The 27284-nt window shown below is 36.6% G+C and overlaps 1 protein-coding gene across 3 annotated transcripts in view; it reads right to left on the bottom strand.

Annotated features, from left to right (window-relative positions):
- Window positions 1–25754, bottom strand: part of sdk1a (sidekick cell adhesion molecule 1a) — a 464366-nt gene extending 438612 nt beyond the window's left edge. For 2 of the 3 annotated variants that reach the window (XM_015360500.2, XM_006637238.3), the window contains exons 1-2: window positions 25631–25754; window positions 23980–25274 (exon numbers count right to left, since the gene is read on the bottom strand). In XM_015360500.2, coding sequence (XP_015215986.2) covers window positions 23980–24700 — 721 coding nt within the window. In that variant the 5' untranslated portion in view covers window positions 24701–25274; window positions 25631–25754. The remainder of the gene's footprint in view (window positions 1–23979; window positions 25275–25630) is intronic. The other variant, XM_015360501.2, reaches the window with a different exon arrangement.
- Window positions 25755–27284: the final 1530 nt, after the last annotated feature.

Here is a 27284-nt window from a genome sequence, read left to right as displayed (position 1 = left end):
TAAGTACTTTAATGACAAAAGTTAGACTCATTTTATTAATAAATTCTTTATAAAAAACAATGTATCACTTTTACATTTTAATCTGTACTTCAGATACAGGCATTAAGTATTAACATATCTGAAAACAGTTGTTTTTTTAATTCAAGAAATGAAACTCCTATTTGAGCTATTCAGTTATAAATTGTACAGGTCTCTTTTTTACTGGACATTAACCAGGTTAAAGATACCATACTTATACTACTGTCTGCAGTTTATGGATTGCAGAGTTAAGTGTTGGAACCTGCTACCTTATTAACACAGGAAGAGAACCTTATTAACAGAAACAGTACCACTTAGAAAGCACAGAGGAACAAACAATATGTATAGTTAATAAATGTGTTACACTTAAAGGACATGTTTTTAATCATTAGAAACACTTTACATTTAAAGAGCCAGTCACAAAAGAATAAAAAAATAAACATTTCTGTAGAATAATGACAAGTAGTAAAGAACAAAATATTCAACACAATGCTCCTAGAAAGTAAAGTTAAGATAAATAAGCTCTTTTATAGAGAAATAATAAGCAGCAAGGTACCCATTTGATTTTAGAGAAAGGAAGCACTAAGTGCAAGGTTAAATCAGTGTCTGGATATCCTGAAGTGGCCTTTATTGATCTTTGCTTTCGAAATCATCTTCACTGGTCTTTACAGCAGGCATCTTGAAAGAACATTTCACCGTAAAATATTGGCACAAAGCAACCACAGGGCTAAAGAAAAACGTTGTTTCCAAATCCTTGGAGTATAAATTACTATCCATTACTGTATACTCATTAGAGCAGTGTGGGAGAGGAGCTCTGAAAGTAATTTTAATGAAGTGCTTACATGGGGCGGTCAAGAATTTGTCTGATGATTTCTTGATTATTTGATCAACATAAACACTTTTGTGTTATTTTGCTGCAAAGACGTTACTGGTCTTTGTTTTTTTTTTACAAAATGACAGTTTACAGCCCAGCTTGTAATGTTTACATGAACCAGTATAACTCATGCAATGTAGTCAAAACTAGGAATTGCTACAAGGGTACAACCCTATTTTCTGGAATACAGTTTTGAAGAAACCCTTTATGTAACGATTGTGAATTATTAATATGCTGTTTCTTGTACTAATTAAATGAACACAACTTTTAAGAATGCATAAGACTAGATCCTGATTTTGTGGTTGTTTATAGTTTGTTACACTAAATTCAACAACTCATTCAGAGCACCATCAAGTCCTAGTCGGACTGTTTCATCACTCATCTTCGTTCAGGATTACCCAAGCAGCTAAGCACTGATGTCAAAACTAGTGTACTGAAAAGTAATCTTTAAGGCATAGATCATATCTCTTTGTGCTTTTCTTCATGAAGCAGGATATTATAGGCATGTTACTCAAACAGGGAAGTTTCTACACAAGCTTCTTATATAAAAGTTTGGCTACAAATTGTTTGCAAGCATTTTGCAATCTTGTACATACACACCACCTCATCAGTTGGGTGCATCTGACCAAGTATATGCTTAGGTCTCCATACACAAGATAACTATAAACCTGCAGCTGTCAGTGAGAGCCGATCTTACTGTACCTCCAGTATGGTGGCTACTGTGTGAATGTGTGTGGCACTGTCAAACAAACATTTAGGTAGACACCATGCATTGTGTACCAAGTTGTTAAAAGAAATGATAGCACAGAGGGTATGAAATGCAAAATGACAATTTTAAATGTAAAAAAATCTTGCCTAATATGATAAATCAGAAAACCAGGAAAGATCACAAACCACAAAAAAAGTCTGTGGAGAACATCTGCATGTACAGTAGGTTGTTCATGTATCGTGAATTAGCCAAGCCCACTGGTTATTAATATAAATCTCAAACATATCAGTATATGCTTAATCTAAACATTTTAAACTGCTAGGTAAGTCCCCAGTTTTGAAAGTTTTCCTATAAGACTCATTTGGGGAAATTAGATTACATCTACCCTTCCAGTTGTAATGTTACCAAAATTCCAGAGGGAGCAGTTATTTTATCTGACTCAATTCCTATTTCAGCTGCAGTGCCATGGCACAGCATATTGGCACCAATCCTTTGTTAACAGTCAGTTCAAGTCAGCTCAAACACATACTCCAAAACTAACAGATCTGCATTCCTCTTCAAGTGCACTGTTCTAATGTTTTAAAATCTCAAATACCAGCATGGATATAACAACTTTATAAATCAATTGTTCTGAAGTCCCCTATCTCTCCACAATCTGTAGCTTATTCCTTTTCAACTGTATAAATCATCCATTCCAATACACAATTTTGTAAGATTTAGCCTTGCATTCAGAACATTAGAATGCAATCCCTTTGATTTTTTATGTCCCAGACTCCTAATAACTGCAATAGTCTTGCACAAGACTGACTGTATGAGTAAAATCCATAACATTAATAAAACTCCAGTTAAAAAATACAAAAACATATTTTTTGTCTTGGTAATGTAGATGTGTTTGGAGATTTATTGTAGTTTCTTCTAATCATTCCTTTTTGCATACATAAATATTTTCAGGAAAGAGATCTTAACATCAAGGAAAAAACGTTTCCATAACCTTTTATTGGCCAGCAACTGCATTCCCACTTGTAATAAACAGTGTGAACAATTAAATGCGGAACTGTCTGGTGTCACATAAGCATCCACACCTTTCCAACTACTAAGGCAACCACTCAGGCCCTTGAAAGGCTACAAACAAAGAGTCCATTCAGCACATTAAGACTGATCCACTGACCCCAGAATCTAAACCGGTAACGTACCGTGGCTTCTACCAAGAAACTAAGGCCTTTAAAGACATATCATTACTTTAAGGAGGAAGATTACTTTAACTAAAAGGAGTACAGTTGGATGGCTTTTCTCTTTACCAATGTGTTATTCTTCAAAAACAATAACAAAAGTTAAAACATTTTTCACTGAAGACTAAGTATAATGTTACATTTGCAATTTTCTTTATGAAATTTGATGTATCACACACAATTCTTCTGACATTACCCTTTAATAATTGCCATACAAAACACCCTCAGTCTGATCTATCCTGACAAAACAAAGGATACCCTCTTAGAGAGAGAACCCCCACTAGCTGTCGTTGAGCTCTAACTTCACACCAGCATAAGTTTCTGAAAACAATTTTTGTGATCTATGTACAGCACCAGAAGCACTTTTTCCATGCAGCAAACATTTAGAAAATTTGGAGGGTGTGGGGGAGAAGAATTATTAAACACAAACCTATGACCTGTATATTTCATTGGCACACCATTCTCAGAATAGAGCGGTAGGCTACATTGTAAACAAGCCATTGAAATTTATGGAGGTGTTTGCATAAATCTAAAAGAAGAACCACACAATAAGATTAAGATTATACTGAAAAGAGGTACTGAAAAAGCACTTATTGAACACTAGTACAGTACAACAGTTTGCATGGGGACAAAACAAGTGATTGAAAAATAAAATTAGAAAGTAGAGTTTAAGAAGCAGAAAAAGAGTGATGTTCATCATTCCCCTGCCTTTATTTGCCTTCAATTAGTGGTTATGTGACAAGATGGTCTGGCAGTTTGTGAATCCCTAGTGGAAGCTCTCATCAAGCCCCAACCTGCACTGAGCACTTGAAATCCCAGCACTGCCATGACAACAAGCTGTGGCTCACTCAGAAGCAATGTTGCCTGCTGCTCTATCCGGTATTCACCCTGGATATCTGCTTTCTGCAGCGCCCCAGTGAGGTTCCGCAGACTGAACCAGTGTTAAGACTGCAGTCTGGAGCATTTCAACAGAACAAGGCAACAGGACACAACTGAGGAATTCAAGTTCTACAAGTGGGTTTTACATGTACACCCACCAAGATATTTTTAACTTGGAATGCCAATCCTCATACCACAGCAGTTTTTGTTTTTTAATTTGCTATAAACAGTTTTTCTTTCTGTAATTTTCTTTACATTCCCATTGAGATTTCTGCTTGTTTTAATCCAATATATTTGTTAAGCTTTTGCTCAACCACCGAATTAAAAAACAAATCCTTACCTCATCATAAACAGTTAAATTATTCAGGAAAACTGTAGTCCTATAGATGTCAGATAAAGAAAAACATTCTACTTGGGCTAAAAGGAAACTGACTCTGGGATATTAAAAGCACTTTTGACTGTTTTCAAGAGCCCAGTTATAAAATCAGACTAACATTTTCAGAGATGTACTGAAGTTTGTTAATGGTTGAAGCACATACCCTGGAGCCAACTGCCTAGCTAGGAGGTACAGTACTTCAGCTGTGTTAAGGCTCCTCATCTTCTTCTGGATTACAGACAGCATCAAGCAGCACAAGTATAAACCCCTAAGAACTTAGCAAACAACAGCTGCTAAGCTTGTCTTGACTGTGATAAAGTATACTAGAGAGGGAGAGAGAGTGACGGAGAACCTGCAGTCACAAGGTTTAGCAGGCCTTACAACCCATCGTTCATTTAATCTGGTTTTATGGAATCTACTCCCGATAATTTATGTGGTTTTACGGTGCAGCATTCTCCTCCCCATTACAAGACAACCTAAATTAACACTGTATAAACATTGTCGAGATCTAAATTAAAATCATTTTCACCACGTCTTTCTTTTGTGGCCTTATAAGGAAATTCTCTGCAAATCAGCAAAAGGGTCTCATTTTTAATTTTTCACCCCAGGGCATTCAAACACCTGCCTCTGTAAGACAGGCTGTCCAGCTTGCCTGCTCCCATATTAGAAATTAATTGTGTAATTTTGCAATAATCAGTTTGTCTATTGAGTTTAATTGACCTTGTAATTTTAGGCAAACAGAGGCAGCAAGCAGTTTGCTGTAATATTAATGTGAGGCAAACATATTACTGGATATGGTGCTCCTTTCTTTTCTTGCAGTGAAGCACATTAGGGCGGTATAATTAGAGCAAATGCAATGTGCTGATTACACAGCTCCTTTATTAATGCATCACAGAGTCCATGTAAGACTGTTTATAGAAGGAACAAGAGGATGAAAAGAATAGAAACACAAATTGCCTTTTTCCTGCTCGGAACCTTTCAGCTTGATTTTGGCATCTTTTTTGTTGTTGTTTGTATTGTTTCAGCAATCAAACTAATACTTAAAAAGCTTTTTGGGCTGAAGGAGTGTTTGCCAAAATAAAAACTTCCTGCCAAAACATGGGTTCAATGGAATCCTTTTTACTTTTTCAAAAACAAATGCAGGTATGCAGGTAAGATGGGCATCACTGCTCAACATGTTTTGAAGTTATGGGAAAATGTTGGTTTAATGTCCGTTTGCTGATAAATTTTCTATAATAGGAACTGGCAGCTCTAAAGCAAGAAAACATCCTGTAGCCTGGCTTGTTCACTTTCTTTGATTGTGATATCCTACTGGGTGATTTGTATTCCACAGACAATATTCCCTTTTAATCAAACATGCATATTTCGGCTTTCAGAGGTTTCAGACAGACTTCCATCTTACAACCCCAATGCAATACTAGGGGGATTAACACGAGTCATTTACTATTCCCAAACTCAGGTGTATAGTGCAAACCAGTATTTTAAGTTGAAAACAAAGAAAACACAATGTCCTTTATTCCACTGTTAATTCTACGAGAAGCCTGCAGTCATTACAATAGGGCTCTATTTCAATGCAATTTTCTTGGCATAAAAATAAAGGCAATTCTTACAGTTGTGAAAATCACTGTCTGTTCTCATCGAAAAGTGAGGGTCAACCTAAAAGATCTGTAAACTGGCAGAGAATTTTGCTTAAGGGCAGTGGGACACACTCACACACACTTTATTGCCAATTCCACATGGACATAACATTCCCTTCAACTTGACATCCGTTGTGTCATGGCCAAAACCCACTGAAGAATCATTTATCTAGTTGCTCCAAGATATAGTGTTCACTATGAAAATCGTTCCCAATTACTGCTGTCAGTCCACGGACTCTGAAATTCTCCAGCAGGCTAGCTTGTGCCTGGAACAGTGCACCTGAGTTCATTCATTGCACGTCTGGACTGAAATTTCAATTTAGGTCATCGCATTAGGACCATGTAGTCTATGTCTTTGTGTAGTTGTTCTGTTCAACAGGGTTTCTAATTTCCAAATTTCAGAACATTCATCCAAAGCCCTATTTTAAGCAACAGTTCTGGTTGATTTCCACTATTTAAAATCTATTCAAGTTTATTAGCCAGCAGTTGAACAGATATGTGCTAATACTAAAACAATTAATCTAAAATAATCTATAGTAAGCAAAGAAAATTAAAAAAACACTTCTTTCTCCTAGGCTAAATCCATCAATGGAGGTAAGCTTTTTATTTCTAATCATCCATTAAAACAGGTGTTCAGAATACATTGAGAAGATTCCCAAATTCAATTGATGACAGCCAATTGCTTTACAAATTTAATTCACATTGCAAGATAATTTGTAATAATATGAAAATACAGTATATATAATTTCAGACATATGTAGTCCTGCAGTTTTTATCCCTTTCAAATACTATTGTAACCCCCTGCTGCCCAATAACCCTTACATGTAATTTTTAATCCCTCTACCAAAATGTCTAACTCTGATTTTAATTCTGCTGTGCAAATTTTTTATAACTACTCTGAATAGTGTAAGTGCCTAAACCTACATCCTTAGTAACATAAATCATGCTTCCCCACAGGAAACATAGAAAAAGTCATTCTTTAGTATACTGTGTACTGTAAGCAAATGGCAATAATGTTAATCAATAAAGCATGTGTAATCAGAAAATCAGGACACTACTAGTAACAGCTAATGTTTAAAAGAATCAGTTCAAGAAAAAAAAAATATTTAAGCATCCACTGCCAGTTCAGTCAATCCATACACTAAAAATTAATTTCCAAGAAAAAAAATTAACTTGTATTTTCCCCCATCAGAGCTGTAGAATATATTAATGTACCAAGCAATTTGGTTCATTTTCTTATCTGCATAGTGAATGATAGTCAATAGACACATTAACATTAGATGTCTTTTTAGGCATCATCTTCTCTTCACTAAATATAAAATCAAAGGACAAAAAAGTTCCAGGTTGTAGATGTGGTTGGAACACAATCAAAAAATGTGTTACTGGTTCATACAATTACTATTCCATTTAACATGGAACACATTTACAAATAAGTTAATAAGAAAGGCTACAATCCATTCAAGATATACAGTGGATATAAAAAGTCTACACACCCTTATTGAAATTGCAGGTTATTGTGATGTAAAGCCAAAAATCAAGATAAACAATGTCAGACATTTTTCTTTTTTTAATGTGACCTTGCAACCAACAAAATTCAAGAGAAAAACAAATAGATGATTATTAGGAAAAATAATTGAAATGAAAAAGCCAACAACACCCTCGTAGCATAAGTGTGCACACACACACACACCCAACTAATACTTTGTGGAAGCACCTTTTGCATTTATTACAGCAGTAAGTCTATGTGAATAAGTCTCTATCAACTTTGCACACCTGGACATTGCAATTTTATCCCACTCTTCCTTGCAGAAAAGTTCAAGCTCCTCCATATTGCAAGAGTATCTCCTGTGCACAACCCTCTTTAGGTCATTCCACAGGTTTTCTATGGGACAGGTCTGGGCTCTGACTGGGCCATTCCAAGACTTTGATCTTCCTTTTATGAAGCCATTCATTGGTTGACTTGGATGTGTGCTTTGTGTCGTTATCATGTTGGAAGGTGAAATTCTTCTTCATCTTCATCTTCCTGACAGAGGCCAGCAGGTTTTGTGCCAAAATATCTTGATATTTGGAGCTTGTCATTAACCCATCTATTTTGACTAGAGCCCCTGTCCCGACTGAAGAGAAGCAGCCCCAAAGCATGATGCTTCCACCACCATGCTTCACAGTAGGTATGGAGTAGGTATGGTGTTCTTTAGATGATGAGCTGCGTTGTCTTTGCACCAAACATATCTTTAGAATGAAGGCCAAAAAGTTCACCCTTTGTCTCATCAGACCATAAGGCATTTTCCCACATGTTTTAGGGTGATTGGATGTATTTTTTTGCAAAATTTAGACAGGTTTGGATGTTCTTTTTTGTGAGAAATGGCTTCCGTCTTGCCACCCTACCCCATATCCCAGATGTGTGCAGAATACAGGAGATTGTTGTCACATGCAAGGAGTGACCAATACCTGCCAGAAATTCCTGCAGCTCCTTTAATGTTGCTGTAGACCTCTTGGTAGCCTCCCTGATAAGTTTACTCCTTGTCCTGTCATCAACTTTGAAGGGTTGTCCCAATCTTGTCAATGTTCCTTTGGTGCCATATTATCTCCACTTATTGATGATAGTCTTCAAAGTGCTCCATGGTACATCCAATGCCTTGGATATTCTTTTATATCCCTCTCCTGATCGGTACCTTTCAACAATATGATCCTGTAGATGTTCTGTCAGCTCCTTGCGGACCATGGCTTTCCCAGTAGGATGCAACCACGTTTGAGGTTTGAGGAAATCCTACAGTAACAGCTGATTTTTATTTGGGGTTAATCAGAATCACTTTCATTGATGGCAGGTGTATGCTACTTAGCTTTGGAGATGATTTTGAATGCGATTGGTTAACTCTGAACACAGCTTCAGCTACCATTATAAAAGGGTGTGCACACTTATTTAACCAGGGTGTTGTAGGTTTTTTAATTTCAATTATTTTTCCTAATAATTATCTATTTGTTTTTCTCTGCAATTTTGTTGGTTGCAAGGTCACATTAAAGATGGGAAAAATTGTCTTGATTTCTGGCTTTACATCATAAAACCCTGCAATTGCAGTGTGTAGACTTTTTATATCCACTGTAGCTTATGTCATCAGACCACATAGACCTGGTAAAATGCAATTTAAAAAAAAAACGAAGAAAGCATTTTTTTGGTTCCAAACATAAAATGCTTTAACTACTATACTGTATATTCCAATAATGGACCTACATGTCCACAAACAATCACTTTCAAAATACCAAGAGCTGTTTTAAACAGTTTTGCCACTTGGTGAGCAATATCACTGTCACAATGAAAACAAATATCTACAACCAGAGAAATCTATCAGATGTATTATTGTTAATTATTTTATATCTGTGAGCAGCTGTAGTATTTAATTTGCACTATTTCTTCGTTAAATCTCATTGGTTCAAAATATTTTGATTCTAGGTCATATACTGTATAAGACCCTAGGTTCAAATTCCTGGTATTAAGTGATAGCTGCTACCCCCAAATAAGATTAGTAGTGTAGTAACAGAAAACAGTACTTTATAAACACTAAGCCAGCTTACCCAGTGTGCAAAGTCTGTGCTTAGATATGATGCAGATTTAATGCATTATAACGTTCTCTCACTTCCTAAAACCTTCCAATATTGTCCTCTGCATTTAAATAGGGTATCCCCAAAAAACACATTTTCTGAAAACTTAAGAATTCTCTTGCAAGCGTTTCATGACAAACAAAACAAGGTAAAAAATTAGAAATGCAAACAAAATTTTGTGAAACATTTAAAAGTGACAACTACCACTATTTTAGCATTCTTTTTTTTTTTTACATATACACTTATGCAACCAGGGTGTTGTAGGTTTTTTAAATTTCAATTATTTTTCCTAATAATTATCTATTTGTTTTTCTCTTGAATTTTGTTGGTTGCAAGGTCACATTAAAGACTGAAAAATGTCTGACATGATTCATCTTGAGTTCTGGCTTTACATCACAAAAACCTGCCATTTCAATAAGGGTGTGTAGACTTTTTATACCCACTGTAACTGCAGAACAAATACAATTGGACACTCTTCAGATTGATTTTACATTTGTATCATCCTTATGATAAAGATATTCAGGTGGGTAGCTGCTTCAGCATGCATAGGCTCCAAAGGAACAAGTAACAGTTTCGGCCGCGGAGCCTTCTTCACGTATAAGCTTACACCCAAAGAAGGCTCCAAAGCCGAAACGTATTTAAACCTATTACGTGTTCCTTATGATAAAGATGTCAAGTCAGACATAAGTTTATACTGTATATAATGGGTTTACTGACTCTAGAAAATTATTCTCTCCTGTAAGTGCAGCCTTCGAAGAATCTGTACATGGAATCTAGCTTAAATCTAGGTGAAGGAATTAAGAGGCATTTTAATGGTCCCAGAATGGCTCTGGATAGTCGCTGAGCTGCAAAATCACCACCAAACCTGGCGAAGCCAAGCACACTGCACTATAGCTCAGCCAGCAACAGCTGCTTTATTCACTGGCTGAGGTCACTTCTCTTTGCTCTCTCATTCTGATTTGCATGGCACTTTAGTGCATGTAAAGCAGGTTACAGATCTAAAATAATAATCTAGCATTTCCTAGCACCCCTACAGTGCAATTTAACATTGGAAAATCTATAAAGGTCAGAATATTACAGATCTCATGCCCCACAGGATATTTTTTCAAACCCATGATCCAGAAAACAAAGACCTCATGCAATGCTGACCAGTTGATATAATAAACATATTTATCATAGTGCCTTTAAAAGTGGCTTCTCAAAGCGCTTCATAGAACAACAAAAAATATTTGGAGTCCAGTACATATTCAAATTGTATGCATCAAAAATACAGTTAAAGCAAATCAGTACACTGAATTAATAAGTTAATACATTCTACAAGTTCCTCAGAATAACTTTGTGAATTAAGAAAACTCGAATGTTTGCAGTAAGATTAAACCTATGCATATCAAATTCAAGCTCCTTAAAATTAGGGACAGTTAGTGAGAAAGGCTTCACAACATCTTTTAAACATGGTCTAAAAGCCACTGCAGCTGGGAGGGCAGTTCCATGGTTCAATTCTGCCCTGTACACCTTCTGTGTGAAGGCTATATCACTATGTCTACGTTTTCTTACTAGGTGCATGGTTTCCTTCCACCTCCCACGGACATACTAGGATAACTGGCGTCTCTTATTTGCACATGCTTGCATTGATGGTACAAGCCAACCTTGTATCCTGTTCTTCCAAAATAGGTTCTGGGTTATTGCAAACCTTACCAGGAATTAACAGCTTTCTGAAAATGAATTTAGTAGTCAAATATTATGGTGTAAATATGAGTGTATGTAAATATGTAATATGAGTAAAATATTCAAGGTCTTAGCACCTGAAGAGAAGTTCTTGCCACAATTCAGAGAATAAGTCATTGAATTTCAAGTAAAAAATAAATCATAGCACTAGGTTCTACACAAAACCCCTCAACAAAGAAGTGCTTCTGAATGAAATTTAAAAAATTAGGCCACAGCACACAATCTGCGGGTCTGAACAATCATTAACAACAAATAACATTAACAACCAGCAATAATGCAGGAAAGCAAAGAAGTCCCAACATCAACCTGGTATTACTATAAGAACTACAGCAACATACCATCTATCTGTGACATATCGGATTTAACATCTAGTGGCAAAGAAATCAAATAACATTATGTTTCTTCATGTTTTTACTTGGCCACTGGTACACACAGTCTGCACAGATGCACAAAACAAGCTTATATCTTTCTCAATATTAAGTCCTACATGTGTCTAAGTCTGGAAGAGTGTCAAGCCCAATCCTACTACAGCTTATACATAATTTCAAATAGATATTGGATTGTGTTGAATAAATCAAAATACTGGGATTTCAACTAATACTCAAGTTATTTCTGAAAATCATTTTATCTTAGAAGATTTTCATTAACTCTGCCCTTTTGATGTCTTATAGAATTCAAATTTAAATTATAATAGTCCTACTGGGTTTGACTTAAAAACATAATTTCCCTAAATAACATGAATTTCAGTTGTGGTGCCCTCAGATCAAATGTGCTTGAATTTATGGATGGAAACACATAAGGGTTTTGATAAACTCTTTCTTTTATGCAAGTTCCCCGTAAAAGGCACAGCATGGTCAAAACTGGAATATAACATGGTTTTCTGCTACATTCATCGTTCAAGAAAGAACAGTACAGTATTTAGACAGTACAACAGACACAAAACCCCTGTGCTTTCTGGAATTATGAAAAAAAAAGTTTCGGATTGAAATTGAAAGTGTCTTGTGGGCAGCACAGTGAAAAAACCGGCACAGAACGAAGGGAAAAAAATTCCAACGAGGACCCCCAGACAATGTATTATAACACAAACATGCAAAGAGTGGCAGCCGCGAAAGCCAATATCGAACACACCGAGAACTTTAGCGTGTTAATATAAAAACTAAAACCCAAAAAGCTGAAGGCTACAGCAGGTTGTTGCCCAGTATTTGTGTGGGCAACAGTGCATATCTATTTTCTTTCTTTAACCACCTCCCCTGTAAGGCTGCATTGAACAACACAAACAGTTCTTAAGAATGGTATGCCTGTGGTTTCTGCACAGCCTGCCTATTTCTTTCAGACAATTAACAGCCTGCGCATTGAATAAATGTGACCAATTCACCCCTACCCACCATCTAAAAGTACAGACAATCCTGAAGGACAGACTGAGACATGCTGCTAGTTGTTGACAGTTTGGATAATGCAGGAATGACCACTTGAGTCATACGGCCAAGAAAATCAATACACAGCACAACGCTGAGAAAATTATTTCTGCATGGTAGGCAAAGTATAAATGAAAGCCACTTTGGTAAGATTTTTTTTTATTTTAGCTTTCTGCTTCAAACTATTCAAGGTGGAGGGTTTAAATGATTCATTTGCAACTAACACTGTATTTAATAAGACCAGGTCTCACCAAGGCAACCTCTCCTTTTCAAACAACTCTTTTTCTGTCCTTTGTTTGCAGATATACAGTATGTATCCACAGAGCGAAATAATTAAGTCATATGTTTCTGCCTCATTTACCAACGTGCAGTGGCAAGCACAGGCTTTTATTAAGCATTTTTATTATCCAATGTAGATCTAGCTGATGATACAGTGCTAGCACTGTGGTTTAACAGAGCATAAACCCAGGGACTGCACCTTGTTCTTAATGCACAAACAGGACTCCAGAGCGAGCCCATCTTAGGAATGCAACAAATTTGAATCCATCACAAAAAGGAAAACTATTCCTCATCACTTAATAATAATAATAATAATAATAATAATATTAATTGCTAACACTTATATAGCACTTTTCTGGACACTCCATTCAAAGCGCTTTACAGGTAATGGGGACTCCCCTCCACCATGATGGATGATGCGACGGCAGCCATAGTGCGCCAGAACGCTCACCACACATCAGCTATTAGTGGGGAGGAGAGCAGAGTAACAAAGCCAATTCATAGATGGGGATTATTAGAAGGTAAAGGCCATTGGGAAATTTGGCCTGGATGCCGGGGTTACACCCCTACTCTTTTTGAGAAACGCTCTGGGATTTTTAATGACCACAGAGAGTCAGGACCTCAGTGTTACGTCTCATCCGAAGGACGGCGTCTATTTACAGTATAGTATCCCCGTCACTATACTGGGGCATTAGGACCCACACAGACCGCTGGGTGAGCGCCCCCTGCTTGCCCCACTAACACCATGACTTAATTATTACTCCCCAAGTCAGTGCTTAAATTTAACCAAAACTTCACAAAGCTTGCCTATAAATAAAGCACTGCATATGTAATAATAAAGCATTTGATCATTTCTGACAACCCTGTGCTATTAACATATGCAGCCAAAAAGAACTAAAACTACGTAATGCCTTAGCTCAATTAAGTTTGCTTAACCAATCTTCCTTTATTTTTTCTTAGAAATATCAAAGTTAGCACACAGCTCAATGTTAGTATAATATGACATTTTATTTTAACTGCAGACACATTACTATCTTGACCTCATTTCTGAAGCTAACTATTGTCAGTAATCCGATGGGAGACCTCCAAGGAAAATCAGGTTGCTGCTGCAATAGGTGTTGGACAAACAGTAGGTAACCCTCTTCTTTCTGGATCATAGTTTCTAAACCAATGCTCCAGCATGGTTACCAGAGACACAGTCCTATAGTTCTCTTTCTTCGGATGAGATGTTAAACAAAGGTCATGACTACATTGTCATTAAAGTTTGAGTCCCCCCATTCAACCCGTGAACCAGATTCTCTCTTCTTTACCTGTTCTTCCGTGTGGGGGGGTTGCTGGCATTTAATGGTTGTGTAAGTCACCCAGGTGGGTGCTGCTCTGGTGAATTAAGTGGTCCCCATGAAGTCCCCTCCTATATGTACAGCACTTTGGGATCCTTTAGAATTAAAGATGTGGCAAGAAATTACTGTATTTAATAAGTTGCACAACAAAATTCTTCTTGCAAAATACCCCCCATGTCTTGATTATTCCACATTATTTGTATCAATAGGTTCACAACAGATTAACACATTTTGTAATTATACATTCAGTGCAAAGATAAAAAAGTTTTTTTTTTAAAAATGGTTCAAATTATCCATAAATTTAGTTTATAATGTAAAAGTCAGCAAATCAAAATGAGCTAACAACTGGTATGCATTGTTCATACCTTATTATATAAATGTTTTAGAGAAAGATCTTCATTAACAACCAGGAGGCAGAGCTCAAATAATCAATTTAACAGTTAAAGATGATAGATTACTAGCAGCAATATCTAACAGCCCTATAGGTACCTTTACCTAACAGACAACCTTCAAAAAAAAAAAAATATATTTTATGTTTATAGCAACAGCAAGCTGATATTGAACAGCAATGTCTGAAGATAATAGCAAAAAATATGGCATACATTGTCACCAACACTTCATGCAACATTTCAAAGACTATGCATAATTTATATGGAACCACATGCAATTTTGAAACAGCAGGATAAAGATGACCGATTTAAAACTGATAAAATCAAAAGATCCATAAATTCATTAAGAAGTCATAGGCCATTTTCTTCAGACCCTGCATGGTTGCAGAGGTAAGCCTAGGCTTAAATTGACATCAAACAAATGCATCCCAAAGCTTCCTTGACTTGCATGGTTTTATCAACAGAGGCAGAGTAACACAGCTTTATCAAACTGCACCACCTTTGTGCAAGTGCAGGGAAAATTAAACTTTTTCTCCAAACATCTCTCTACTGCGGTTTTTAATCCCAAAGATAGTTTTACATCTGTGATATTCTTGCTACTCCACAGGCCCCACCTCTTCTATCCTGGGTATAATACATGAGTGCTCATCCTCCAACTCCATCCACATAATAGTTCATTACACAGCATGTGCCACAGAGACTGGCAGACAGATCCACAAACTTCACGACAGAAACACTGCTCATTAACAAGTGTTTGCCACCATCAAAATACATACTTTTTAAATACAGATGGACTATATTTTTCAAATAGGTGCAAGGATACACTGGCTACAATAGGTGTTCTCTTATACAGACTATTTTTTAATCCCATGTCATTAATAATCATATTATGCTAAACCTACACTCTGAGAACTTGGCACAGTCAAAAACCTCCAGATAACTCTAAGCATTCACAAAGACTAAAAGGTTAGACGCTAAAAATGTACAGTAAAGAGCTGTCACTCCATGCCCAGAAATGGTCATACAAGGCAGAATTGATTATTCTGATGATATTCCAGTATAAGAAGGGAAAAAAACTTTCATTATAATTACTTGCATTTTAATATTGCAGATTTGATTGCCTAACAATCACTTGATTGAATAATAGCACAGTTTATTGTATATATTAATGGAACCTGTATTGATGGGGAAGAAGTAAGATCTCCAAAAATATTTTCTCCTAATTTCCCAGAAAGAATAATAATGTCTTGTATTTATGTTTCTCTTTTCATAAAAAATAATCCAAGGTGCTTTACATGTAAGAGGGGACCCACTTCATCCATCACTGAAGTGTAGTACCTACTTTCAGTGATGCATGGCAGTCATTATGCACCACAAATTGCTTCAGCATTTCAATTAAGGAAGAACTTTAGGATGGGCTGATAGAAATTTAGACATGACACAGTGGGTTACACCTGTGCTCTTTAGATTCCATACTTAATACTTAACACCAAGTAAGCATGACCTCATTCGCTCTTCTCATACGCAGAAGGTCCTGAAGGGTTCCCTTCCCAGCATACCAGGCTACAATAGGTGTCATTATCACGCAGCCTGGGCAAGTTACTTAGAAATCAAACACAAACTTCAGCAGACTAACAGACACAAGAATATGTTATCCAAATACAAACATTTTGCCAAAAACTGATTTCAAATCTGACACAAAACGTGACATAGCTAATGTCTTGAACAAAACCAGTGTATGATATGTGGCCATTAGATTGATATTTGTTAGTACTATAGATCACTAAGAAAACAGAGCACGGTCCATTACATGAATTTGGATAACTCATTCTTTTTTCAGTCAATTTTTTTGGTGGCAAACCCAAAACTGCAATCATTAATAATACTTGATTGTTATAATGGGACTTGTATTTTGGATTTTTAGGAACTCATCTTAATAAGGTTGTGAACATACCCCTGATTTATATTATTCAGTACAGCCCAAAGGAATTAAATTGTCACAGTATATTTCATATACCAGGCTGCTGATCATTTTAACAAAAGACAAAAACAAATCCAATCTACTATAAGGGATTCAAATAATGCCCCAAGTACTATATCCCCATTCAGGATTCCTTCAGCATAAACCACTGATAAAGCCAGGATTATGACAATTTAGCTTGGTCATTTTTGCAGTAGGACAAATAATGGCAGACCACACCCCTTTCATTTATGAATACATTTTATTTGTTTTAAATTCGGAGTAAGACTGGAATCATTCTTACTCCGTTTTCCAACAAAGTGGTTTAATTGTCTGAACTTTTCTTTGTGGATTAGATAACCAACACTTTATCATCTAAAATGCCACATTACTAGTTCCAAAGCAAACAGGACTGAGGGTACACTATTTCATAAAATATGTTTCATAAATTGTGTCAACTGGCATGTTAACACAATTAATAGTAACAGTAAAAGTACAAACAGAGGAAGCAATCAATTAACACTGATAAAGAAAGAGACAAATCCTGAAAGCCATCAAGGAGAAGGTGGATGCAATTTGTATGAAAATGTTCTCCTTACAGAGTGCCACAGGTGAAACAGAGGAAGGTGTTTTTGCTGAACATTTATCCAACAAAGCACATGACTAATACAGCCTCTGTACACAATCTGTATATCAAGAAAAAACAAGTATGAAAGTTTCTCTCAGAATAACTACAAAAAAAAACAGCAAGCAGAAAATTGGTTTTGCTGCCTGCTTGACATACCTTCCACTGCTTCCTCTGATAAGAGGATGGCCCTTTTTATCAAAAGAGTGAAAGCCTTTACTGAAAAGTTCAAGTACATATAGACTTTGGCTTTACATTTAAGTCCACATTTGCCTTTGACTGGCAAATTGAATGATAAATGTTGGTCACTCATTGAATGACAGGAAATAAAAGCATCAAGAAGTACTGTCTCCTACCACAGACTGACAGTGTACTTCATCTGGAGCTTGTTTTCCAGGTAAATTGAAGAAATGGGTTTTGATACCATTCTAAGAGAAGTCTGTACAATAATTAAGAGCTGTTTGGGAGATTGATCATTACATTTACCCATCAAAGATCTGTTACACAGGCTGGTTTTCAATGGGCCTTTCAACATAATACAATGCTCATTTTGTTCTCCAGTAGTTTCTTGCCATTAACTCTTTCAGGAGTAACATTTCCTACATTAGCCAGCTGCCACAACACACTAATATCTAAGAAGACTTAAACAAAGCCTGTTAACCAGTACAACTAACACAGGGATTTTTTCCCCCACACAGAAAATAGAAATTAATAACCTTTACATCCAAGTGTTCGTCTCTAGCTTTTGAGTACTTGCACTATTTTTTACAGCAAAACAATTTAATTCAAAACAAATTACAGTTTATAGCTGAAGGGAGGGAAATGCTCAAGAACCTTTAAAACAAGGTTTGTAAGATTAACTATCAAGTGCCATCTCAGGCAGCACAGATGGCTTGACTATGGAAGAGAGTGGTAAACAGCAACCAAGGAATTATACAGTAAATTCAGTTGGTAGTGCTCAAGTACTGTAAATCACCAACTTTAAAAACTAAAAACTCTAATGATCAAATTAATTTGTTCTACATGAGTAGAGTCAGAGGTGCAATCTGTGAGCTCTTTCCTGCCAGTGCTGCCACCATAAAAAAAGCTTAATTCTGTCTTCAACGGCAGCAGAACCCCACAAACAATGTACTGTAACTGTTCTCCACAACCACTTACTGTACAGTACTATATCAGTGCTTCAGTATCCATCCAACTATACATCTGCAGCAAACTCTAAATCTTCACTCCAAAAAGGGGAATTGTTTATGAAACATACATTTTAAAAGGAAGGTAATTTAAGCTGAAAATCATGTTTAATTTAGTCTGTATATTCATAAACATTCGAATGAACACAAAAGTTTAGTTAAAATAACAAGCATTCTAACCATTAAAAAGTAAGTCTAAAAGAAGAAAAATTACACCAATTGGACTATTTTCTACTTAACACTGTTTTTTTAATGCTAGTTGTGTCACAGATTTGTATTTATTAACTCTTAATGTGTGCTTACAATTCTAGCTCCCACAATCCTTGGACTCATGACCTACAGAATTTGATGATTTCTTCACAGTCTTAACAATCCCCTGAGATAAGACACTGATCTAATGGGGTAGCCAAACAAAACAAAAAAAAATGCTAAATAGTAGCTCAAACAGCTTCAGCAAGGGCCAAGACTCTCAATTTTATGGATGAGTCCCTCTGCAAGGAGTTTCACCCTTAACAACACAGTTGAAATGTTTCAGTTCAGTACCAAAGTTATTTGCAGCTCAATAGATTTTAATCCTCTTGTATTTAACTACTGTCACCTTTATTGCAAAGCAGTATTTTATTGTAGTGTATGATATAGCAAAATAAAATGTCCACTTCATCATGCACAGACAACAAGAGCTTTATAAATATATATAGTATCTATGTTTAAGATTTGTTGAAAGATAAAAATGTTACCTTTGATTGTTTTAAACATGACTTTTGATTTAATCTGCTTCTTAGAAGAAGTCAAAGTCCAGCTTCTAAAAAAGTTAAAACTGCTGACATACCTTTTACTGTACATTTCCAATACTTTTATATACCGTATCTATCACTAAATTTCAAATCAATAACCTAACAGAGCGGCTGCCTAGTATCATTCTACTACAAAATAGTGCAGTATAAACTCAATTGGAATTGTATATTAGGCTAGCTGCCTGCTTTTTGTACTAAGCCATACAGTATTCCTTAAACTGCCCATCATTACATAAACAGCTTTTGCTTTAGACATATCTGTCCTTTCTCGCTAGTTGTTTAATTTAACTACTGTACAATTGCGCAAGGCATATGCTTGAAGGAATGCAAATACACTGAATAATCTGTTTGACATGATCTCAAATTTTGCAGCCTTGGGTGGCAAAAAAATCTTTGAACATTAAATTATACATCTAAATGTTCTGTCAGTTCTCAACATTTCTAATCTTATACCTACTGCATGCAAGTTAAAAACGAACAGCAAATACATTTTCAAATGCAGATTTACCCAAGACAGAAGGAAGACACTGCTTCTGAACCTCAAGTGCCTGCAGAGACCACATGTTCACAGGAGAAAAGAGGAGATAATCAGCCAGATGGATAGATGAGCAAAACCACTGGAAGACACCTAAACAACAGTCCCTTTGGTTATAATGTAATTCAGCAAGGTTGCGCTTTATTTAATATAGTAACGTGACCATATAGACATCGAAGTGATGGATCCTGCTCAAAATTATAAAACTTTCCAAACTCAAACTGCAACAGGGTATCAAATCCCAAAATGGCCTGGTCTCCAAAAGTATTAATCTTCTTTGGAAAAAAAAAAGATGATTGACATTACACACACTTCATTAAAAAAACATTCAGCACCAGTATGTTCATTTCCAAAATATATCCGTACTTCTGTGGTGGAACAATAAGGTTTTTTATGTACTGGTGGGCATGTCATTCACAACCCCCCAAAAAAAGACAATACGGACATGGCATTTTGCTTCAAATCCAAAATGTATTTGGATAAGATGATTTTCTTTATTCTCAGCATGAGACATCCTGAAAATGCATTAGCGAATGTCAAATTACAGGGGTGATAAAGTGCAACATACAGCTGCAGACTGAAAAACACTGGCTTGGCTTAAAGCTGTGGGAACTGGTTAATAAGTGTATGATATTAGCTCCAAGGAGATGTGCCCTCACCCCTTATCTCTGTATTCCACCTTTGCTGTTTAAAGTAAAATTTTCTGTCAAAATTGACCTTGATTTGATGGGGGGAAAAGTAGCATTATACTGTACGTAAAGAAGAAATAACAGCTGGGGAAAGCACAAATGAAGCTTGTAATTTGATATCAAAGCATTGAGCCTATTCATTAACACAAAAAAGAAGAAAATCTGGTTTAACAGGGTTAGTACAAATAACCTCCAAGGAAAATAATTTACTTTTCCTTATTCTGGTGTCTAACACTGTCTTTCACCCCTAATTCACTCTCGCTTAACAGAACATCCTATCTTACTCTGACAATTAATAAAAAGTAGCCTAAATGGCCATCTATTGTAAGCCTTTAATGACACTGATGCCCTCTTCACCAAGTGAAAATTAAGGCTTAGTTATCCATAAAACACTTTTTTAAAAACATACATAAAAGTAAAACTGGAGGTTAAATGTCAGCTTCTGCCCAATTCATGAGGTTCAATAATGCTCTTGGCATCCTAAGTCTGATCGATATTACCTACACTCTTCCCAGATTTTTGCTGGTTGAATTCCAAATTTTCTAAGACCTTGACATTAGACAGCAAAGCAGCTGACACTACATGAGAATCAACATTAAGGAAAGAGTGAGTAAAAACAGAATGGAGAACTGAAATCGTATCTAATTATTTTGTTGGTATTCTTCAGCAAAGGCACACTATACTATACTAATGCCTTTTCTGCACTTTCAAATAAAAAGAGGAACAGAAGTATTCAGCAGAGGCTGACTGTTAGCTTTGTTTGAAAATACTTTCTTTTTTGCTTAAAAAGGCTAGGCCAAAAATAATTATAAGCCTTGCTGAAGATAAACCTTGCTGCTACTTTGTGGTTAATCAGTAACTTTGGGCTTTTGTGAACTTTGGACTGCAGAAATCAATTCAGTTATTCTGCGCTTAAAATGAAGATCTAAAATCTGCACAGGTACAGCGTTTCGCAAAATCTTGATATTCAGGTGGATGCTGCACATTGGTGGTGGTGGAGGGGAGTCCCCATTACTTGTAAAGCGCTTTGACTGGAGTGTCCAGAAAAGCGCTATATAAGTTTAAGCAATAATTATAATTATTATTCTAATTGCACATTTAACATACTACAATTACTGTTTTGAAAATATGAATCTACTCTTCTTTGGGACAAATTAAAAAGAACTAAATTAATATCAAATATAATACATGAACATGTACTGTATCCTGGTCAGTTGGCTTCATTTTAAATGTGCTTCTGTAACAGAAAGAGATTCCCTATTATGGTGTTAAAATAACAATTAGTGTGCCAGTACCCTGAGACTGCAGAGCCAAAAAGGGAAGGAAGGACAAATCTAAGCAAAACGAGCTTCGTGCGTTGGAATACTGGGCAGTCTGCCCTGACATCATTTTGAGATCTCAGCTACAGTAAATTCATTAGGTTCACCCATACTTGGCTTCAGAGCCTGTAACTGCTTAAAAGGGAAAGTGATAAATCTTGAGATTGATAAAGCCTGGTTGCTTTATTTAATAAAACCTATAGGCCCTGTTTAAAACACAAAATATTTCATATAAGGCAAAAGTTATCTCCTAGGTTATGAGACCTAAGGATTCTGTCGATTTACCATGAAATAGATTTTCAAACAAACCAACTTAATGCTATCTTTAAAGCAACTTCACATTTCACAAGCAACCTCTACCACAGAACAACCTGTTTTTTCATTTCAACATTTACAAGAATCGCAATAGCATGTCATTGCATTGTGGTATTTTTAAGTTAAAATTGATTAATATTGTTAATAAGTGGGAAAACGTTCTTGGGGAGCTTTCTACTGGCCAGGATTTTTTTTTAAAAAAAGGTATTGCGTTCGTGTGCATAGATCACAACGACAGGTCATACATCAGACATCGCTGCATAAAGATTAGGTGATATGGCATCACTAGTGGAGAAAATATTTATCTCATGGGTTTATTCAGTGAGTTTTTTTTAACGAGCATGGCGATTCTTATGCTTAACTGAAAATGTACAGTAAAAGAAAAAAAAATAACGCTTGACTAAAAAAAGCTCACTTCTTTTCGATTTTAACTCAAAGACATGAAATCTGAGGTACCTGTAAAAGGAGAGGCAAGGCGAGAAAATGAATAAACACTTCAATGACCTGTTAAAATTCAGATACCCCAAGACTATAATTATATTGTCACGTCTTCTGTTGCCGTCATCCTGGTCCAGATCACGCAGCTAGATCCAATCTACCACAGGATACTCAATCAGGGGCCATTCACTCTTAATGGACACAATCCTGACACAGGCATGTCACAGCTGTACTCAAATCAGTTAATGCAGTAGAAAAGACCTGAAATATAAATATTTAAAGAAAACTAATACTTCGCTTCCGTTTTTTCACTTAATATACAGAAAACTGAATATGTAGCTAACATTTATGTTGTCCCTTCGGACATAAGGATTGACTTCTTAAATTATCTTAATAACTATAAACTATGGCTTGAAACACCATCACTGGAATAGTTATTTCTCAATCTTCCATTTATCAACCGTTACAGTCTCCTTTATACAGTACGTATGAAATATTTATGATAAAAATAATAGTTTACAAGACAGTCAAATCCCCCATACTGATCAGTACGCAGAGTGATCGGTTTTTATTTTGTAGAAACCTAGTAATCTACAGATCACATACTCTTAAGTACAGTATTATCACTCAGCCGATTAACAAAAGCCTCTGCATCATATTTTATTGTCTCTATCTCCGACAACATCAATCCAAAGACTTTGTTCTGGAAACGACGTCTAGTCGCACTGAATCCGACTGAATTTCTTTCGTACAGTCAGTAGCAGTAGCTATCAAGCCATCTTTTGTCTGAAGGTCTGGGGTGACTATCTAGAATCAGGTTCCCAATCGGAACATTGTATGAGAAACGCTCCTTTACCGTTTCCTTCATACCAGCAAAATACATTTTAAATCAAGAGTCGGAATTCCACAAAAAAGCGAAAGTGGAACAAGTGCCGTTTCCACAGAAGGTAATCGGACTCCCAACTTATCGCAGCTGCGATATCAGGCGAATGCCCATATATGAACTAATATTTATATATATATACTCGCATAAACTACCTCTTAAAAACAAAAGTAGATCAGCAAATACGGGTGAACTTAAACGTAGTACATCTTCGCTGCAGGCATAATCTTTAAAGTCTAAAATGAATCTTGCCCTAGTAAGAGTTATACATTTTTAATTTTAGAGAAGTATTACTAAATATACACGTGGGTATAAAACAGCTTTATGTTTAAAGGAAGTAGATGTGTTTATTTACAATCCATCAGGAAAGCTGCTTATACTTGGTAAGGAGCGCCGCGAAGAAGAGCCTATCCCAGAAGCATAGGGGACTCATGGCAGGGCTACACCCTGGACTAGACACCGGGTCAGCGCGGGCACACAAGTACAATTCACAGACTCATATTAACCTACAGTAGCTGGGGTGCCTTTAGTACAGTCCGGGAATCCCACGTCGGAGTGCAGGGAAGTAACCGTCGCACTTGCAGAAAACTGATGAATATACGAGAAAAGATGTACATTCGAACTCCACACAGAAGACGCCCCAGTATCAGACACAGAACACAGAGTCGTGAGGCAGCAGCGTTTAATTCTACGCTACCCAGACATCCATGCTAAAAACATTAAATAAATAAAAAACACTTTTAAGACACTAAGAACGTTTTTCTTACCTTGTGCCAGAGTTTTCAACACGCGAGTATTAAAACAGAAGAAAGCCCACCAACTCCACAGACTTAATGCAAACTTCCCTCTTCCCTTCTTGGTATAACGACGGGTAGGGCTGCCTCTAGCAATCTCTTGGGTGGTTGTTTTGCCACCTGCATTATTGCGGGTTATTTCTTTTCTACCAGATTGCATATTGGCAAGTCGCTTTATTTCCCCAGTTCTTTGGTAAAAAATTGCATTGCAATCCACGTCCGGGTGTCCTTTGGCATCGCGGCTTTTCCCGCTAGTAAGATCAGCACGATCGCTTTCTGTATAAAGGTTGCCCCCGAAGACTCCCTCGATGGTGCCGGTGATTCTGCTTTTCTCAAACACGTGGGGCACGTTTTTAACGACCTTAAATTCACGCCTGCTGTACACCTCTTTAAACTGCACCGTAGGAACCCTTTTTTCTCTGCATACTGAGCGATCCACCAACTCGCTGACAAGTGCTTCCCCGCGGCACCTGGATCTATCGGAGTTCCCACACAGTTCGTGCTCATTAACCGAGTGCATCTTCCTTTTATTTGAAATGTTAGCCATTATTGGCGCCTGTTTATTAATTTCGTCCTCCAGCACTATTGTGTTGAGCGAAGCCCCAGTATTCTGGTACAACTCACTTCTAACATGTTGCTCCTCTTCCACAGCAGAAACATTGGCTTTCACTTCTCTGCGATGTCTCATTTTCATTTGCAAGTGGTCCCGCACAGAACGCGATTGTTAATACATTTGTCAGTGTGGGATATTTACTTATCCGCTTAAATGATATCTCACATAAATCCTTGATTGATTTGATTTCTCCGTGGGCTGTCCGTCTACCAAATCATTTTGAAGTACAACCAGCATCCACCACTGACAATAAAACACTTAAACTGTATCCATATCAGGTCTTTCGATTCTTCAATTCTCTTCTTATTGATCAGCAAATGACTCACACGGCTGCCTGCAGTGCATTTTCTGTACCATTTTAAACAATTTGAGCTTTCAGTTTGCAACAATGCAGTTTTATTTCTGTTTTTCAGTTATCAGACAATTTATCAATTAAATATCCGCATTTTTTGTTAGGAATCGTGTTAACCGAAAACAGTTCCAACAACACCGGTCCACAAAAGCTTCAAGTCTGCTAGCGGCAATACCAACAACAGGTTAACAAAGACAGAGGACTTATTTCTTACAATCAATTCACGTTCGCGTTGTAATAAACACCCCAAGTCTCCTGTTTTCCAAAACGAGAAAGAGTAGCTTCTCAGGTGAGAAAACAATCCTATAAGAAAAGATAAACACAACAAAATGAATTTCAAAACAACGCACTCGTCTACATCTGCACAGAGCTAAGCGAACCTGCTGCATCAAGACTTTAGCTCCTGTCTGTATTTAAATAGTGCTGCAACTCGCTTCAGTCTTTTTTTATGTTTAAAGATTGGGAACCGGGTCATTGAAGTACTACTGTATATAATTGTGACTTAAAATATCCCGGCAGCATCTATTTTTTTGCTAATTCACTTTAGCTATCGCAAAGTTTCTCAACTCCTAACTTCTATCCATTTGCATTCACCAGAGCTCGAACTAAGCATCTTTCCTTGTGATCAATGCAGAGCAATAAAATAGCTGTCTATATACCTACGATTGTACCACCAACATCTGAACGCCGTTATTAACAAAATCCGACTTGCAGTACAGTACAAACGTTATAGGCGTAAACATAAGCTGCCTTCCTCCCGACCAGACACCTCACCGCCAGGCAGCGAACAACCAACTTCCATTCACAACAAGCCCGCTCCGCCCCGCTTTAAACTCATTGGCCGGCGCCTTCCCGGAGCGCAACGCCTTTGCTATATCGTGCAGTGGAGTAGGCGGGATTCGTCCACACGGCCTCATTGTGTGAACAAGGCGCCCCCAACCTAGTGCTTAGGAGAATCCAAAAGTTATTGTTCATGCTTTTATTTTTTTAGAAAATAACCTTCTCATTTAAACAAACATGTTTATTTAAATTTATCCGCTTGGCATCCATCTTCTTTTGGCGGCACTTGTGCTGTTTGCTGCTTTCACAGTGTGTGAAACACGCAAAAGACTTTGCAAGCAAGATATGTAAACAATAAATGTAATGTTAGAACTTCTTTATATCTGGTTCTACGTTATTCATGGGTTGCGTCTCATATCGTAGACATATAAATTTTCTTGCAAAGTATTTTTGCTTTTATGCAAACATGCAAACATCAGATAGGGAACAAACCGATGGCAGGTAGATGTTATGATGAATATAATATGCAAAAGAATCTGGTACTTCAAAATAACTACAATAAAATTGACCATACTAAACAAACAATCCTTATATTTTATCCCTAATTTCAGATTAAATTTGCACAGATTATGATTTATATTAATTTACATTTTTGTTTTGTAGCTGTTTTTAACTGACCAGTAAAATAAAAATATATTTTATATTTTAGAATATATATATTAAAAAATAAAGCTTAAATGCAATTCCTTTAAAGGATAGCTCTTATTTGGTTGAAAATTAGTACTTCAGAAAGGGTGAAATACTTTCTTTCAGAAATTTGTTCAATGTGAACATGGGAGTTTGTAAAGGATATTGCAGCTTTAGATGAAAGCTTTAAAACAGGGAATTTACCTGGCATTGATCATTAAATGACATTTATGATTAAATATTACCAAAGGGTGACCTTAATTTTTATAGCACCAGTACATTTTCTAAATATGACACCTAGAAGTGTCTTTGTCACAAACAAATGGCCTTTGATATGATCTCCTCCATATTCTGTAATTAATCCTGTTGCATAGAAAACTGTCTGGATAACTTAAAGGATCTGCTATGTTAGAAACCAGTGAGTCATTAAGAAAGTTTTAATTTAACAAAGTTGAACTTTTAAACAGCAGCTAACCTTTATATGTATATACAGTGGGTATAGCAAGTCACCAAGTTGAAAATGGGAAGATGGTTCACCTTTCAACATGACAATGACCCAAAGCACACTGCCAAAGCAACCACACAGTGGCTGAAGGACAGAAAGGTGAATGTCCTTGAGTGGTCTAGTCAGAGCCCTGACCTAAATCCCATAAAAAAAATCTTAGGAATGACTTTAAGAGGGCAGTCCATCAACGGACACCAAGCAGTTTGACTCTCTACAGTATGTGTGCAAAGTTGGTAGAGATGTATCCAAACAGACTCAAGGCTTTAATTCAAGCTAAACGTGCTTCCACCAAGTATGAACTCATGGGGGTGTTCTCTTATCCAACCCAGGTATTCTACCTT

This window comes from Lepisosteus oculatus, chromosome 19, assembly GCF_040954835.1.
Source record: "Lepisosteus oculatus isolate fLepOcu1 chromosome 19, fLepOcu1.hap2, whole genome shotgun sequence".
NCBI lineage: Eukaryota > Metazoa > Chordata > Actinopteri > Semionotiformes > Lepisosteidae > Lepisosteus > Lepisosteus oculatus.
The sequence above is the reverse complement of the archived record's forward strand: the minus strand, read 5'-3'. Positions and strand labels throughout refer to the sequence as shown.